General features: G+C 46.3%; 1 protein-coding gene across 1 annotated transcript in view; it reads right to left on the bottom strand.

The window, feature by feature from the left end:
- Positions 1-13,568, bottom strand: part of TDRD9 (tudor domain containing 9) — a 166,224-nt gene extending 152,656 nt beyond the window's left edge. The window contains exon 1 of the mRNA XM_044272040.1: positions 13,420-13,568. Within this exon, the coding sequence (XP_044127975.1) occupies positions 13,420-13,568 (149 nt within the window). The remainder of the gene's footprint in view (positions 1-13,419) is intronic.
- Between the last annotated feature and the right edge of the window lie 3,667 nt (positions 13,569-17,235).

Genomic DNA, 17,235 nt, shown 5'->3' with positions numbered 1-17,235 from the left:
CCTATATTTTTCTTTTCCCTGTCTTTGGGGATCGGATATCACCCTATTTTTTCGATCTGTTAATATGGTGAGACATCTGCTCTCTATCTCCATATACCTGTCTAAGATTGTTTTCCTATGATATCCTTTTCCTCCCTTCCTAGTTTGCTGCTAGGTTAGAGTTTCCCCTGCCGTTTGTGTCCATGTGCTCCGTGCCTGCAGTATCCTAATACCTGGTCAGATGTGAATATCTCCAATGTTGCATTGGAGATATTCACATCTGACCAGGTATTAGGATTGGAAAGGATTGGCCTGATCGCATAGCTATTGGACAATAGAAAAAGAAAGGTCCGCCCATGGGAGATTTAAACCCTGATTAAAATGGCAATCTTGTTGATAGTAGCTCCATTCCCCTGAAGACGCCACAGTAGTGGTGAAACATGTTGGGGGAGCTGCCATTTAGGTTTTAGGCAAGTGCAGCTGTGACTCTGTATCCATGTGTTAGTGTACTGCAGGCACGGAGCACAAGGACAAACGGCAGGGGAAACTGTAACCTAGCAGCAAACTAGGAAGGAAGGGAGGAAAAGGATATCATAGAAAAACAATCTTAGACAGGTATATGGAGATAGAGAGCAGATGTCTCACCATATTAACAGATAGAAAAAAATAGAGCGATATCCGATACCCAAAGACAGGGAAAAGAAAAATATAGGAGATGAGACTGCAAATATAAGCAGTAACAATGATATAAATATCATATTACCCCAGTGCCGCAGAGACGAAGCTGCATTTTATTTTTAAGATAATTTTCTTTTCTTCCCATAGATCTTTTAATAAAGAAATAAATGTTATGTTTTAAAATAGACCTTAAACGGGAACTTATTAGCCTCTGGCTATTTGAACTGTAATATTTAAATCCCGGGTCCAAAAGGGTCCTTGAAGGGAAATTGCTGATACTTAAAAGCAGACATCCTCAAACTGTGGCCCTCCAGCTGTTGCAAAACTACAACTCCCAGCATGCCTGAACAGGGCATTGTGGGAGTTGTAGTTTTACAACAGCTGGAAGGCCGCAGTTTGAGGAGGTCTGCTTAAAAGGGTTGTGCAAGTATGGGGAGGAGGGGAGAGGTAGGTTTGACACCCCCCATTCTGCTAGACCTGCAAAAGGAAGACTTACCTGCTTCCCAGCTCCTTCTCCTGCAGTCCCGCGATGCTCCGCTGGGCTTCAGTGATGTCAACATCCAGTTTGACAATGCCACACACAATGACAGACCAAGGCGATGTCAAACCTGGACCCCAGAGGAGCATCACAGGCCTGCAAGAGAAGGAGCCGGTACCGGAAAGCAGCCAAGGTCAAATTCATGCTTCAGTTATTCGATTAGTTATTGTGAGCCCAAACTGGGTGCGGGTCACAGAACAGGTGCAGATCTTTCCATTATACCTGATCCCCGAGTAGGCTTCACTACCCTTTGCAGGTCTGGCAGAATTCAGGCCGGCAATTCTTGCATGACCTCTTTAATGGCTTTTTGACTTCAGGGGGGAAATATGATCATATGGAATAGTGCTACCCAAGTGTGACAACCCCTTTAACAGAGTCGGGATGATATACAACAACTAGTTTTAAAGGCTTCTTTAAGAAGGTGAAAATGAAAATAACTGAAGGGATGAAAGGTGAAATTATAAATTACCTAAAGTAATTCTCAATATATTTATTGGAGTGGAGAGGTTATGCGCTCATCAGTCGCATCAGACAATCCCTGGGCTGCATCCTATGCATGAATAAAGGTACCTACACTGTTACTACATGGTTAATGAATATGAAAGCACAATAGTTTGTCTCATTTCTGAATTTTGTGTAAATAAAAAAAAAAAAGAAGATCATGGGATACTGACCAAGCCTAGAAGCCAGAAAAATCATTTTAAAGGGGTTCTGCAATTATTTTAAACTGATGATCTATCCTCTAGATTGATCATCAGCATCTGATCGGCGGGGGTCCGACACCCGGGACCCCCGCCGGTCAGCTGTTTGAGAAGGCAGCGGCGCCTGCTGTAGTGCCGCGGCCTTCTCGCTGTTTACCGCAGGCCCAGTGACGTCACGACTAGTATCAACTGGCCTGGGCGCGGCACAGCTTCATTCAAGTGAACAGAGCTTAGCCGCGCCCAGGCCAGTGATACTAGTCGTGGCGTCACTGGGCCTGCGGTAAACAGCAAAAAGGCTGCGGCGCTACTGGAGCACCGCTGCCTTCTCAAACAGCTGATCGGCGGGGGTCCCGGGTGTCGGACCCCTTTAATGATAAGCCCCATAGAAATGACTGCTAAATACTTATCTTAAAGAATACCAGTTATCTATTTTATGCTGCCACCTCCTCCATTTCACATTTGAACAACAAAAAGATTTTCACTGTCGCTAGGAAAAATTGTTTTGTCAGAAGCTCTCTAATGTTAAAGATAAAGGGGGTTTCCAGGATTTATATACTGATTGCCTATCCCCATCATAGGCTATGAATATTAGATCCGCGGGGGTCTGAAACCCCACCGATCAGGAGCTCCAGTGCCAAAAGTAGGTGAAAAAAACTACACAGCTCCATCCATTGTGCAGCTGACAGAGCTCGATTACTGTAGATGCAATTACCAGCTCCATCCACTACACAATGGTCTATCATCAGGGTCGCCCATTAATACCAGATTGGCAGCGCTCTCACACCCTGCATCCCCTTGATTTGATTACCCCAAGGATTAAAAACCCTAGAAAGCCCCTTTAAGGATCAGTTCACTAGAATCTTTTCATCAGAGGTTCTGGCATTTTTGACAGCAAGAATAGTGCCTTTAGCAATCCTATTATTGCTGTCCAAAATATTGGCACCCTGACTAACCCTATAATAAGTTAAAGATGTATTTTGGTTAGAACAAGTGTTATCCCCGCCGATCAGAAGAACAGGGGCCCCATACACTGTGGAGCCCCCTTGAAATGGGCGGAGCGAATGGTCGGAAATGCTCGCCGCCGCTACATTCATTTCTATGGGTGCACCGCTGACCGCTGTACTCTGCTATCTCTGGCGCTCCCACAGAAATAAATGGAGAGTTGGTGTGCATTTCTAAACAGCCAATCCGTCTAGTTCAGGGGAGCTCCACGGGGTATGGGACCCCTGTTCTTGTGATTGGCAGAGGTCCAAGCAGTAGGACCCTCATCATCTGATAGTTATCCTCGATCCTGCAGATAGTGGATAACTTGTTATAACCAGAACACCCCTTTAAAGAAGCTGTCCAGTATTTTATACTGATTGTCTATCCTCAGGGTAGGCCATCAATATCTGATGGACAGGGTCCAACACTAAGCAACCTCACCGATCTGTTGTTCTACAGGAGCTCCAGCGCTGGAACTACACAGCTACATCTATTGTGTACTGGACGGGACAGCATAGTTCTGCTACTGGAGTTACTGAAGAACAGCTGATTGGCAGGGTGGCGGGGTGCAGGACCCCTGTCGATCAGACACAGATGGCCTATGCTGAGGACAACCCCTCTAAGTTGACCATACAAATTAAAATAGCTGAAACCTAATTGGCCGATTGTTATTCCTTCTTACCCCTCCCCCGTAAAGATGCACATAGAGCTTGGCTGAGCATGCATGTATTGTAAATGAGGAAGGCAGAGTAAGCGGCCCTCCCTGGAGGACAATAGGATAGATACAGTATATTGAAATTCTACTGGGGAACCCTCTCTTCACGGACATCTGCCATTGGGGGTGACTAATTGCACCCCCATACACATTAGATGGTTAGCTGGCCCTGCCGAAGTCAGCAGGTTTAGCAAACATTAATCTAATGTGCACGGCCATTTGGGGGTTTTAAGGGGAGTTGGGCTCGGAGATAATCTGATGCCTATCCAGTGTGTATTTGTGTTATTCAGCTACAAGCAGTAACGTGTCATGGTAATAGTGAATGTACATAGTACTAGACATTTCATGCCCCATAACCTTGTAGGCTCTATGCAGAACTGTCAGGAAAGGCAGGAATTTTGTGACCAATTACAATACAGAATAGATTTTCCCCGAGTAAAAATCTCTCTTCTCCTGTGGCAGAACGTGTTCAATTCAATAAATCCATGTTTTACATATGATTTGGCTGCGATTTTCATATGTACAGGATTAGTGATCACACAATCAAGGCATAAAGAGGACCTTTCACTGGTTCTGAGATTACAGTATTAATACCTGAATGAGTTTTGATATTGCCCAAAAAAAAAAAAAAAATTTTTTTGAAATACGACGCTCCGTTCCCCCACTGTGCACCCCGGTCTCTTTTGTCGCCCTGTATGCTAATCAATAGCATTGGTACAGGGAGGAGGAGACGGCCATGTTTCTCAGGGGGCGCCTGTCCAATAACAGCGGACCGCGTCACAGCCAGGGAAAAGGCGAGGATTTTTTTTCTCTTAATGGCTCCTCCTCCCTGTACCGATGCTTTTGATTAGCATACAGGGCGCCAAAACAGAACGGAGGGGACGGCACAGCGCCGCAATGGTGATCTCACATCTTTATCACATCTTCTAAACATGTCCGCCACGTATTAATATTGTAATCTCAGAACCAGTGAAAGGTTCTCTTTAAAGGGGTATTCCGGTTAGATCAAGTGATCACCAATCCACAGGATAAGGCTACATGCACACGACCGTTGTGTGTTTTGCGGTCCGCAAATTGCGGATCCGCAAAACATGGATAGCATCCGTGTGTGTTCCGCAATTTTTAGTACGGCGCGGACAGCCATTAATATAACTGCCTATTCTTGTCCGCAAAACGGACGAGAATAGGACAGGTTATATTTTTTTTGCGGACCATGGAACAGAGCAACGGATGCTGACAGCACACGGAGTGCTGTCTGCATCTTTTGCGGCCCCATTGAACCACTAGGACCCCCACCGATCACCAGAACGGGAGCCCCATACCCTTAGTAGCCAGCTATCTTCGGAACTCCCATAGAAATCATTTGAGCAGCCACGTCCATGTGTGACCGACCTCTCCGTTAAATTCAGGGGGCTGCAGGTGTACAGGTCCCCCGTTCTTGTGAATGGTGAGGGTCCCAGTGGTTGGCTGCCCACCGATCTAACAGTTATCTCCTATCCTGTGGATGGGGATAAATTATTCTAAACTAGAATACCCTTTTAAAGAACATGTCCTATTCTTGTCCGAATTGAGGAGAAGTACAGCCCTTTGTATTAATGGGTGTGAGAAAATGCAGAACCCACACAGAAAGTATCTGTATATTGCAGATCCGTTGTTTAGGGACCACAATACGGACAAGGCCATTTGCATGTCAGTCTATAGGGACATGAAAAGGATTGAGAGAACTCTGATAGAAACCAACCAATACCATTGATATGGTTAGACTTTACTGTCAAAAGTCTTCCATCTAGGAACCAATAGGTCAAAAACAGCCTTCATACAAGCTGGATACAGCGAAGCACTGAGTAGCATCGGAAGACTGAGCTCAAGTTTTCTGGGGAAGGTAAAATTATATGTTATTATTGGACTGAAGGTCTTCTCTACTTTTGGGCAGTAGTAGTCACCTAGGACAAAAAGCATGTGCATTTATTTTTCATTTCCATGCTTTATATATGGAAGAAGTATCTTCACACATGCCTGGCAAGGCTGCCAGTAGGTGAAGGGAATGACCCTAAGGCTGGGTTCAGACCTGAGCGTTTTACAGCGCGTTCCTACGCGCTGTAAAACGCTCAACAGGCAAGAACCAATGATTCCCTATGGGAATGGTTCTCACCTGAGCGTTTTACAGCGCGTACGATCACGCTGTAAAACGCTCTACGCCCCAAGTAGTACAGGAGCTTCTTTGGGGCGTCTTGTCGCGCGTTCCCGTACATAGACTTCCGGGAATGCCGCGTATGTGAGATGCCGGAGAATCGTGCATACACAGCGCTCAGGTCAGTACGCTCAGGTCTGAACCCAGCCTTAAGGTGCGATAGAATGATGAATATAAATTAGTAAAGGCGGGTTTACATGGCCCGATTATCGTGAATGAACACGTTCCCGATAACCAGCTTAGTCCATAATTAATCGTTCAAGTACACGCAGCCCCTCACCTCCACTGATGAGCAGGCAGTTATCAGGAAGGAACAGTTCTTGAAGGGGTTCTCCGACCCTTTAACATTGATGGTCTGTGCACAAGATATAACTACAATACTAAAATCCCAGGGGAACCCCCATAACTACTCATTCAAGAACAAATAACCTGCTGCTCCTTGTAGACCATGCCACATCTCACTCTCTTCTTTTTCATTGGATGTTAGGCTACTTTTACATTTGCATTTTTAATTCAGGTTTGGAGATCCGGCGGATGATGTCAAAACCTGAATTAAACGCTTTAGTTTTGCCCCCTTTCATTGTCAATGGGGACAATACTGATCAGGATGCATCATGGTGCCCATTGACATACAATGATTTTCATGCCTGATCAGGTTTGTTCAGTTTTGATTTAATACAACCGGATCCGGCAGAGTCATCAGGATGTTTTAAAAATGGAACGGATCCTTTTTAATTCCGGTTTTGAGATCCTCTGACGCATCTCAAAACCTGAATTAAAAACGCAAATGTGAAAGGAGCCTTAGGGCTCATGCACACAAACATATTTTCTTTCAGTGTCCATTTCTTTTTTTTGTTTAATTTCAATGGTTCTTTAAAAAAAAAAAAAAAAACGAAAATTATTCTGTGTGCATTCCGTTGACATATGTCGGTTCCGCAAAAAAACAAAACAGAACACGTATTACGGACAAGGATAGTACTGTTCTATTAGGGGTCAGCTGTTCCGTTCTGCAAAAAAAAAAAAAACGGAATGCACACACACACATCATCTGTATTTTTTGCGGACCGCATGAGCCCTTAGTCTTTCTTTTCAGGGCACACTGTCTCTCCACTAAGTATTTCAAATCTTCAGATGTTTCCTTGCTGCTTTCCTCTTTTAGGGCTCATGCACACAAACGTATTTTCTTTCCGCTTCAGTTAAGTTTTTTTTGCGGACCGTATGCAGAACCATTCACTTCAATGGGTCCGCAAAAACAACAGAAGGTACTCAGTGTGCATTCCGTTTTTCTGTTCCGCAAAAAAGTAGTGCATGTCCTATTACTGTCCGCAAATCACGGTCCGGGGCCCCATTCAAGTCAATGGGTCTGCAAAAAGTATGGAACGCACACGGAACACAGTCGTATTTCATGGATCTATGCCCAGCCCATATTGCTCGTGTTTGGAAACCATACGGATATGTTTTGTGGAATAACGGAACGGAGGAGGACTTAAATCAGAGACAAAAAAAATATAAAAAATCAGATAGGGCACTTTCACATTAGCGGCGTCCGGCAGGCTGTTCCGGCGGGTGAACAGCCTGTCGGATCCGTCCTGCCGCTAGTTCACGTGTGCCCCCGGACTGCAGCTCCGTCCCTATTGACAATAATGGAGGCAGGAAGGGCGGAGTTCCGGTGGCAGCGAACAGCGAGAGGCAGCCAGACTAAAACTACGTCATGCAGTACTTTTAGTCCGGCTGCCTCTCGCCGTGCGCTGCCGCCAGAACTCCGCCCCCTCCCTCATTATAGTCAATGGGGACAGAGCGGAAACAACAGTCGTGTGCATGAGCCCTTAGGAGGTTATTAATTGTTGGGGTCTCTTCCGCAGCTCCGTGCATCTTTGAGCCTGGAGACTCAGTTGATAGAGTTCCTTTGGCACAGGAGAGTGACTTCTCAGGTGGTGACATAAGGACTGAAGGATGGATGAGGTGTGGCTTTTTGTGCCTCAGGAGAATCTCCATAAGAATATAGCAGATTACTGGAAGAAGACATGCACAATGGCCAGATGGACACAAGTCCTTTTGGGGTGTTCTTTCCACGTAACGTCTGTGCTTCTGGGTCCCCGGAGCCGCTCTGGCACATTGGTCTTGCTTTTTGATGATGCAAAATGACAACAAACCTGTGACATCTTGAGGTTTTTCTCACTACTCAAAACTGCAAAATGCCACATGCCCTGAGTGCAACTATAAGAAATGAGTGAGACGTCAGAACTCCCTGTGTTACGTCATCAGGTTCTATATGTCTGTACATGACACAAAACACCAGTATCCATACATTGCACATTACTCGCCTGGTTATAGGTCATTTATTGCCCAATGGCATCATTTTTGTCGGCCAAGCTCCAGGCCCCGTAGAGGTGTCATCACTTGTGTCCTGGCCAAATGTGTGTTATATGTAAGGCCAGCGTATGGGATCATGAAGCATACAAGAGAATGGGCCATCAATATAAAAGTACCTGAAAACCTGTTTTAAGGGTCATCACCGTCTGATGAGAGGGGGTACGACACCCCCAACAGTCAGCTGTTCGATAAGACAGTCGTGCTATGGCTTCCTCACCAAGCACAGTGACGTATAGTGGTTGTGCTTGGTATTGCAGCTGTGGAACATTCACTTAAAGGGTTCCTATATAATTAGCTATCAGACACTAGCGATCCGCTGGAGTCTGCTCTACCAAACAATGCTATTTTAATACCTTTGTGTGCAGCCGTTTCCATAAAAAACGAACTTTTATTGATATGCTAATGAGCCTCTAGGTGCTATGGGGGGGTCTTTTCAGCACCTAGAGGTTCGGTCTACTCACACAAAATGCCGCCCAGCGCGTCCCTCCAGCCCGCCCATCTCCTCTGGAATGCGATCCTCCCTCCGAGCCAGCAGACGAATTCTCGCGCCTGCGTGTCTGTATTCGGCGCAGTGACTGTCTGAACGCTCCCTGCACAGACATCTCCACTGCGCCTGCGCCGATTACGTCAGAGTGCTCCTAGGAACAGATGGTGCAGGCGCAGTGGAGATGCCGGCACAGGGAGCGTTCAGACAGTCACTGCGCCTGAGCCTCTAGGTGCTGAAAAGACGCCCCCATAGCACCTAGAGGCTCATTAGCATATCGTTTTTTAGGCAAACGGCTGCACACAAAGGTATTATAATAGCATTGTTTGGTAGAGCAGACACTAGCGGATCGCTAGTGTCTGATAGCTAATTATGTCAAAACTAGGTGATAGGAACCCTTTAACCACCTCCCGTCCGCACGTTGACTATAAACGTTCGGGAGGTGGTTCTCTATTTCCGAATGGACGTTCCAGAACGTCCGTTCAGAAACTGCAGCTGCACGCTAATCGTGCAGCTGCTGATCGGGTTACCCGCTGTCAGTGCCCAGGTGTCCCTGCCTTCTAGATCGCTATGCGCTTCCTGTTCCGGACCGCCGGGGCCGGAGAGTGCAGGAGCTGTGAGGTCTTTCACAGACCTCGATCAGCCCTGCACTGAGGCTGTACAGCCTTCTTTAAGGGGGGGGGGGGTGTATTTCTCCTGTAACTGGGGCTACTATGTCAGTAAAAAATAAATATATCACATAATTGACCCAGTCCAATAAACACCATAAAAAAAAATAACTGTCAAAAAAAGCAATTTTTGTCACCTTACATCACAAAAAGTGCAACACCAAGTGATCAAAAAGGCGTATGTCCCACAAAATGGTACCAATAAAACCATCGCCTCATTCCGCAAAAAATGAGCCCCTACGTAAGATAATCTCTCAAAAAATAATATATATATATATATATATATATATATATATATATATATATATATATATATCTCAGAACATGGACACATTAAAACATAATTTTTTGTTTCAAAAATGATATTATTGAGTAAAACTAATAAATAAGAAAAAGTATACACATTAGGTATCGCCACATCCGTAACAATCTGCTCTATAAAAATGTCACTTGACCGAACCGCTCAGGTGAACGCTGTAAAAATAAATAAATAAAAACTGTGCTAAAAACAACCAATTTTTTGGTCACCTTGCCCCATAAAGTGTTATAATGAATGATCAAAAAATCATATGTACCCAAAAATAGTACCAATAAAACTGGCACCTTATCCCCTAGTTTCCAAAATGGGATCACTTCTTGGGAGTTTCTACTGTAAGGGTGCATCAGGGGGGCTTCAAATGGGACAAGGCATCTAAAAACCATGTGGAGTTCCTTTTCTTCTGCGCACTGCCGTGTGCCCATACAGCAGTTTATGACCACATGTGGGGTGTTTCTGTAAACCGCAGAATCTGGCTAATAAATATTGAGTTTTGTTTGGCTGTTAACCATCGATGTGTTAGAGAACAAAATTTGATTCAAATGGAAAATCTACCAAGAAAGTGAAATTTAAAAATTTGATCTCCATTTTCCTTTAATTCTTGTGGAACGCCTAAAGGGTTAACAAAGTTAGTAAAATCGGTTTTAAGTAACTTAAGGGGTGTAGTTTCTACAATGGGGTCATTTATGGGGGTATTCACTATGTAGGCCCCACAAAGTGACTTCAGACCTGAACTGGTCCTTAAAAAGTGGGTTTTGGCAATTTTCTTAAAAATTTGAAGAATTGCTTCTAAACTTCTAAGCCTTCTAAAGTCCTAAATAAATAAAATGACATTTCCAAAATGATGCCAACATAAAGTAGACATATGGGTAATGTTAAGTAATAAATATTTTATGAGGTATCACTTTCTGTTTTAAAAGCAGAGAAATTGAAATTTAGAAAATTCAAAATTTTTCTAAATTTGGGGCAAATTTGGGATTTATTTATAAATAAAAGGTGAAATATATTGACTCAAATTTATGACTATCATGAAGTACAATGTGTCACGAGAAAACAATCTCTGAATGACTTGGATAAGTAAAGGCGTTCCAAAGTTATTACCACATAAAGTGAGATATGTCAGTATTGCAAAATTAGCCCTGGTCAGGAAGGGGGCAAATGGCCCGGATGGGAAGTGGTTAAAGGAGTTGTCCCATCTTGTACTTTGGGGGCATATGGTTAGGGTACGCCCCCAATCCCACCGCTGGGACCTGCACCTATCCTAAGAATGGAGCCTGCAAAGTCACAGAGTGAGCACCACACATGCGCGGCCGCCCTCCATTTATTTCTATGGGAATGCCGAATAGCGTGCTCGGCTATTTCAGTCAAAGCCATAGAAGTGAACTTGCACGGCACGCTTCCCATTCATTTCAATGGAACTTCCAAAAATAGCCAAGAGCGTCGCTCAGGTATTTTTGGCAATCCCATAGAAATGATTGGAGGGCGGCCACGCAAGCGCCCTCCGTGACTTTATGGGCTCCATTTTAAGGATAGCTGTCCCTAAAGTACAAGACCGGCCAGCCCCTTTAAAGCCCCATTCACACAACCGTATTTTTGCTCCGCATTTTTTGAGGAACAGACGTGGACTTCATTCAGTTGTGCACTCAGGACTTGTTTTCTGTCTAAAAAAAATAATGCATTAGGCAAAATGTGCATAACAGATGTTCGGGATCTGTTTTTTTGCTTTTTCCTGCTTTTCTGATGCATTAGAAGAACGGAAAATAAACGGCGATGTGAACCCGGCCTAACGAATGTGAATTTCTGACAAGCCGTTTCTGTAACAAATCCACGTCAAAATGTGCTCGTGTTAAAAACCGATTTGTCACATTGAACCCAGATTTCAGCTTTCCGATTTTTTGTGAGCTTTTTTGCACTGCTCAGTACAATCCCAGTGATCGCCGATGATATGGCTTTTTTAATACATTTGCACAAGAAATAAACTTTAATAACATCGTGAGTCCCTGCGTTCAAGGACCCATAGCTTCCAGTCTTCCATGGAGGGAGCAGTCCGAGCTTTCTTTGCCCTTTTGTTGGGACCGTTTTAGAGGAAGATACAACCTGACATTATGTCGTCCCCTCCCCCAGCGCCACCTCCCCTACGTTATGTCCCCTCCCCCAGCGCCACCTCCCCTACGTTATGTCCCCTCCCCCAGCGCCACCTCCCCTACGTTATGTCCCCTCCCCCAGCGCCACCTCCCCTACGTTATGTCCCCTCCCCCAGCGCCACCTCCCCTACGTTATGTCCCCTCCCCCAGCGCCACCTCCCCTACGTTATGTCCCCCCCCCCAGCGCCACCTCCCCTACGTTATGTCCCCCCCCCCAGCGCCACCTCCCCTACGTTATGTCCCCCCCCAGCGCCACCTCCCCTACGTTATGTCCCCCCCCCGCACCACCTCCTCTACGTTATGTCCCGTCCCCCCCGCGCCACCTCCTCTACGTTATGTCCCGTCCCCCCCGCGCCACCTCCTCTACGTTATGTCCCGTCCCCCCCGCGCCACCTCCTCTACGTTATGTCCCCCCCCCCGCGCCACCTCCCCTACTTTATGTCACCTCCCCTCTGCCATTTCCAGTATAACGATACATTCATAAAAAAAGTACATTATAACAGCCGCATTTCGCCGATGCCAAAAACAGACCCTTGAATTGTATGGAGGCTGTTTGTCCGTGAAAATAGACAGTACGTGTCAGGTTTTTTTTGTTTTTTTTACAGCCATTATTAAAGGCCCCCCCAAAAAAGGGGGTATGAACACAACCATGGACTGCAATGATTCTGAGAAGATGGCCGCTTCTCACTGTTGTGTGAAATTACCCCAGCATTATGTCACCTGTTGCCAGCATCACTTATCACCCTCTTCCCCCACTCCCAGCAAGGCATGTCACCCCCAACCCCACTCCCAGCAAGGCATGCCACCCCCTCCCCCCCCTCCCAGCAAGGCATGTCACCCCCAACCCCACTCCCAGCAAGGCATGTCACCCCCAACCCCACTCCCAGCAAGGCATGTCACCCCCAACCCCACTCCCAGCAAGGCATGTCACCCCCAACCCCACTCCCAGCAAGGCATGTCACCCCCAACCCCACTCCCAGCAAGGCATGTCACCCCCAACCCCACTCCCAGCAAGGCATGTCACCCCCAACCCCACTCCCAGCAAGGCATGTCACCCCCAACCCCACTCCCAGCATGGCATGTCACCCCCAACCCCACTCCCAGCAAGGCATGTCACCCCCAACCCCACTCCCAGCATGACATGTCACCCCCAACCCCACTCCCAGCATGACATGTCACCCCCAACCCCACTCCCAGCATGACATGTCACCCCCAACCCCACTCCCAGCATGACATGTCACCCCCAACCAGACTCCCAGCAAGGCATGTCACCCCTTCCCCCACTCCCAGCAAGGCATGTCACCCCTTCCCCCACTCCCAGCAAGGCATGCCACCCCTTCCCCCACTCCCAGCAAGGCATGCCACCCCTTCCCCCACTCCCAGCATGGCATGTCACCCCCCAACCCCACCATGACATGTCACCCCCAACCAGACATGTCACCCCCAACCCCACTCCCAGCAAGGCATGTCACCCCTTCCCCCACTCATAGCATGACATGTCACCCCTTCCCCCACTCCCAGCATGACATGTCACCCCCAACCCCACTCCCAACAAGACATGTCATTGTCACCCCACTCCCAGCATGACATGTCACCCCCAACCTACTATTAAAGCAAACAATATGAAGGTAGATCACAGGTCACGTACCCCTTAGACCTCTTGTTGCCGGCTTCCTGGTCCCCCGTCTCCGGTTCACTTCTGGGCTCAGACCAGGTCCCCAGCAGTTTGACATCTGACACCTCTTTACCGATGGTGAACCACTCATTGATCTGCTTCACAGTCAGTTTTTTCAACATGGCGCCAGCTTCAGCTCTTCCCTCCTGCTCGGAGCCGTCTGAAGACTGACGGACAAGTAGCCGTCACGTGACTATTCCCCGGCGGCGGGAAATTCCTGCGTTACCATAGATACCAGGCCGGCAGAAGGGCTGAGGTACCGCGCCTAGGCCAGCTCTTCTGACATTTGGGCTGGGTCTAGCAGAAATGTGCAGGCCAGTGTGCCTGTATGCTGACATGGGACTTGAAAGTTAAAATAATAATTTTTTCAGTATCATTAATGAGGTGTTATAGCCGCATACATGAGTAGCACTGTAACATGAGAGAGTCCTGTTCACACCTGCCTTCACGGTTCTGTTACAGATTCCATTACATAGTTCTGCATGTCCGCTATTTTTTTACCAGCAAAATGGCGGACACTATGATGGAATCCAGCAGACCCTATTATAAGGCTATAACCCTATTATCTGTACTCATTTGAAAGTTTTTTTTTTTAAGTTTTTTTTTTCACTGGATCCATCCCATGACGGCCCTCAACATCACCTGACATACTCCATGTTAACTGGGTTTGTCAGGTTTCTGCTTTCTTGTCACCCCCTCAAGATTAGCGTCCTGGAGCGGAGGGTGAGGGGCTGCGGCACTCGCATTACACCAGTTTTCTCTTAGGGCTCGTTTACACGAACGTATTTTGCGTTCCGCATACGGTATATACTGAACCATTCATTTCTGTCCGCATCCATTGCTCCGTTCTGGACAAGAATAGGCATTTCTATAATAGGCCTCCTGTTCCGTTCCGCAAATTGTGTAAGGCACACGGGCGTCGGCACGGTCGGGTGAACGAGCCTTTAGTCCAGGCATGTCCAAACTGCGGCCCTCCAGCTGTTGCAAAACTACAACTCCCAGCATGCCCTAATAGCTGTATGCCTGCTTTACTCTGAATAACACCCCACCCACTTATGAGCACCCCACCACATCAAGGCGCTTTGGATGCCGGGGCTGCATCTAATGACACTAAAATCCGCTACCACATACAATTACAGTACATGGAGGGCTGTCAAAGGCTAGATTCACAAATGTGGTGAAAGTCGGGCCCTACCAGGAAGACGACACATTGGGGCACATTCGCTATGGTGTCTGCGCCTGTTTTCATGAGTAAAAAGCCTGTTTCCAACTGTCTTATTTTTTAAGTCTCATTTACCAATAGATTTTGCTCCTGTTGAGGGGTCATTGATTATTGTTTTTATATCACGTTTTGGCGTATTTTTGTCACTTTTTTTGTCACAAAGGGGTTTTGCGGCAAAACCTGCGGCTTTTACCATCTTATGCCACTTTTTCAAGGTGTCAGGAAAAAGGGGGCATGGATTGGGCGGAGAAGAGGACGGGCTGGCTGATCCGTCTCATTCATCATTTTCCACGCCAGTTTATGGCGTGGAAAATGGTCTTAAAGGGCTTATCCAACCCCTATCATGCCCTCCAAAATGCCTGAGCACCTCATATATGTTATACTTAGGCTACTTTCACACTAGCAGCAGCCTTCTCTGGTAGGCTGTTCCGGTGGGTGAACAGCCTGCCGAATCCGTGCTGCCGCTAGTGCACGCGTGCTGCCGGAGGTCCACTCCGGCCCCATTCACTGTAATAGGGGCGGGATCGAGTTCCGGCGGCAGCATGGCAAACCTGCCGAGAGGCGTCAGGAATAAAAATACGACATGTATTTTTTTCTGATTGACAGTATGTCAAGTCCCATAGTGGCTATGGATACCTTTGGGGGCAATTTTTTTAATATTGCATTGTACTAATTTTGAGAATAAACTTTTTTTTTTTAAATTGGTCTTTATTAAAAATATGGCATCCTTTTTTCCGTACATAGCTGGGATGCTCTAGAAGCACCCTTTAAATTTTCTGTCTTTTCCGTCAGACCAGGAGCTGACGGGCTCCTTATCTCTGCTCTCTGGCCTCCTAAACAGTCTTACTGATAAGAATGTGGCTTAAATACCGTAAGTGTTTATGAGGCACAAAGTTTAAGTGAAAGTACCACACACAGCTAGAAAAACTGGTAACGCTTTGTGACAGAACAGCTCAATATTTTTAATAAAGGCCAATTGAAAAATTTAACATGCAAAAAAAATTGACTCCAAAGGTCTACATAACCTTTATAAAAAAGTTAAAAAAGTAAATAAAAGATTTAAAAAATTAAAATCACCTGCCTTTCGCCTTATTAAAAAAATAAAGATTATTAGCATAGCCACATCCTAAACCAATAAAATATAAATGTATTTATCCCATACTGTAAATGCCATAATAAAAAAAAGTATAAAAATGTGGTACTGACCCAGAGAGTTAGGCCTCATGCACACGACAGTATTTTTTCACGGTCCGCAAAACGGGGTTCCGTTGTTCCGTGATCCGTGTCCGTTTTTTCTTCCGTGTGTCTTACTTTTTTTTATGGAGGATCACCAGACCAGAAAAGTGAAAAAAAAATCGAAGTCAAGTTTGCCTTGAAAATGATAGGAAAAAAACGGACACGGATCACGGACGCGGATGACAATCTTGTGTGTCTCAGTGTTTTTTCACGGACCCATTGACTTGAATGGGTCCGCGAACCGTTGTCCGTCAAAAAAATAGGACAGGTCATATTTTTTTGACGGACAGGAAACACGGATCACGGACGCGGATGACAAACGGTGCATTTTCCGAGTTTTCAACAGACCAATTGAAAGTCAATGGGTCCGCAGAAAATCACGGAAAATGGAACAACGGACACGGATGCACACAACGATCATGTGCATGAGGCCTTATACTGATTATACTGATATACTGTGTGACCTACCACCAGATACCATTCAAAGGCGGTATATTTGTCTCTTTTTGCAACTCCTAAACTTTTGTAGACCTGATAAGGGTTGCACTTTAAATATTGAACATCACCTTTAAAGGGGTTGTCCAGGTTCAGAGCTGAACCTGGACATCCCTCCATTTTCACCCCGGCAGCCCCCCTGACATGAGCATCGGAGCAGTTCATGCTCCGATGCTCTCCTTTGCCCTGCGCTAAATCGCGCAGGGCAAAGGCATTTTTCTGAGTTCCGGTGACGTACCGGGGCTCTCTATGGGGCTGACAGGAACCCCGGTGACGTCACCGGCACTGATGGGCGGGATTTGGCTCTGCCCTAGCCAGTAAAACGGCTAGGGCAGAGCTAAAGCCCGCCCCTCAGAGCCGGTGACGTCACCGAACACACTGCTGGGCGGAAGTTACCGCCCGGCAGTGTGTTATTGAAAACACAGGAGCCTGTGCCCTGCGCGATCTAGCGCAGGGCACGGGAGCGCATCGGAGCATGAGATGCTCCGATGCCAGGCTCAGGAGGGCTGCCAGGGTGAAAATAAGGGTATTACAACCCCTTTAATATGCTATGATGCCACAAGGGGGTGCTATTGTCTAGGCTATGTTCTCTATTCTGTATGTGGAGCCTGTTACATTACACTCATCTGCTTTATAATTTAAAGGGCCTCTATCATGGAACAGGTGCACATAAAAAACGGACATCTACATGAAGCTTCTAACTCATTAAAGTGGTGTTATAGTTTTAACTGGTAGAGGTTATTCATTGAATAATAAGGAGCTTTGGAACTTTCCTATATCTTTTCTGTATCAATTTCTTGCGATTTCTAAGTTCGCTGCTTGCTGTCATTGAACAG

The sequence above is a fragment of the Bufo gargarizans genome, chromosome 11 (assembly GCF_014858855.1).
Source record: "Bufo gargarizans isolate SCDJY-AF-19 chromosome 11, ASM1485885v1, whole genome shotgun sequence".
In the NCBI taxonomy this organism is placed as follows: domain Eukaryota; kingdom Metazoa; phylum Chordata; class Amphibia; order Anura; family Bufonidae; genus Bufo; species Bufo gargarizans.
This window is presented reverse-complemented; position numbering and strand designations above follow the sequence as displayed.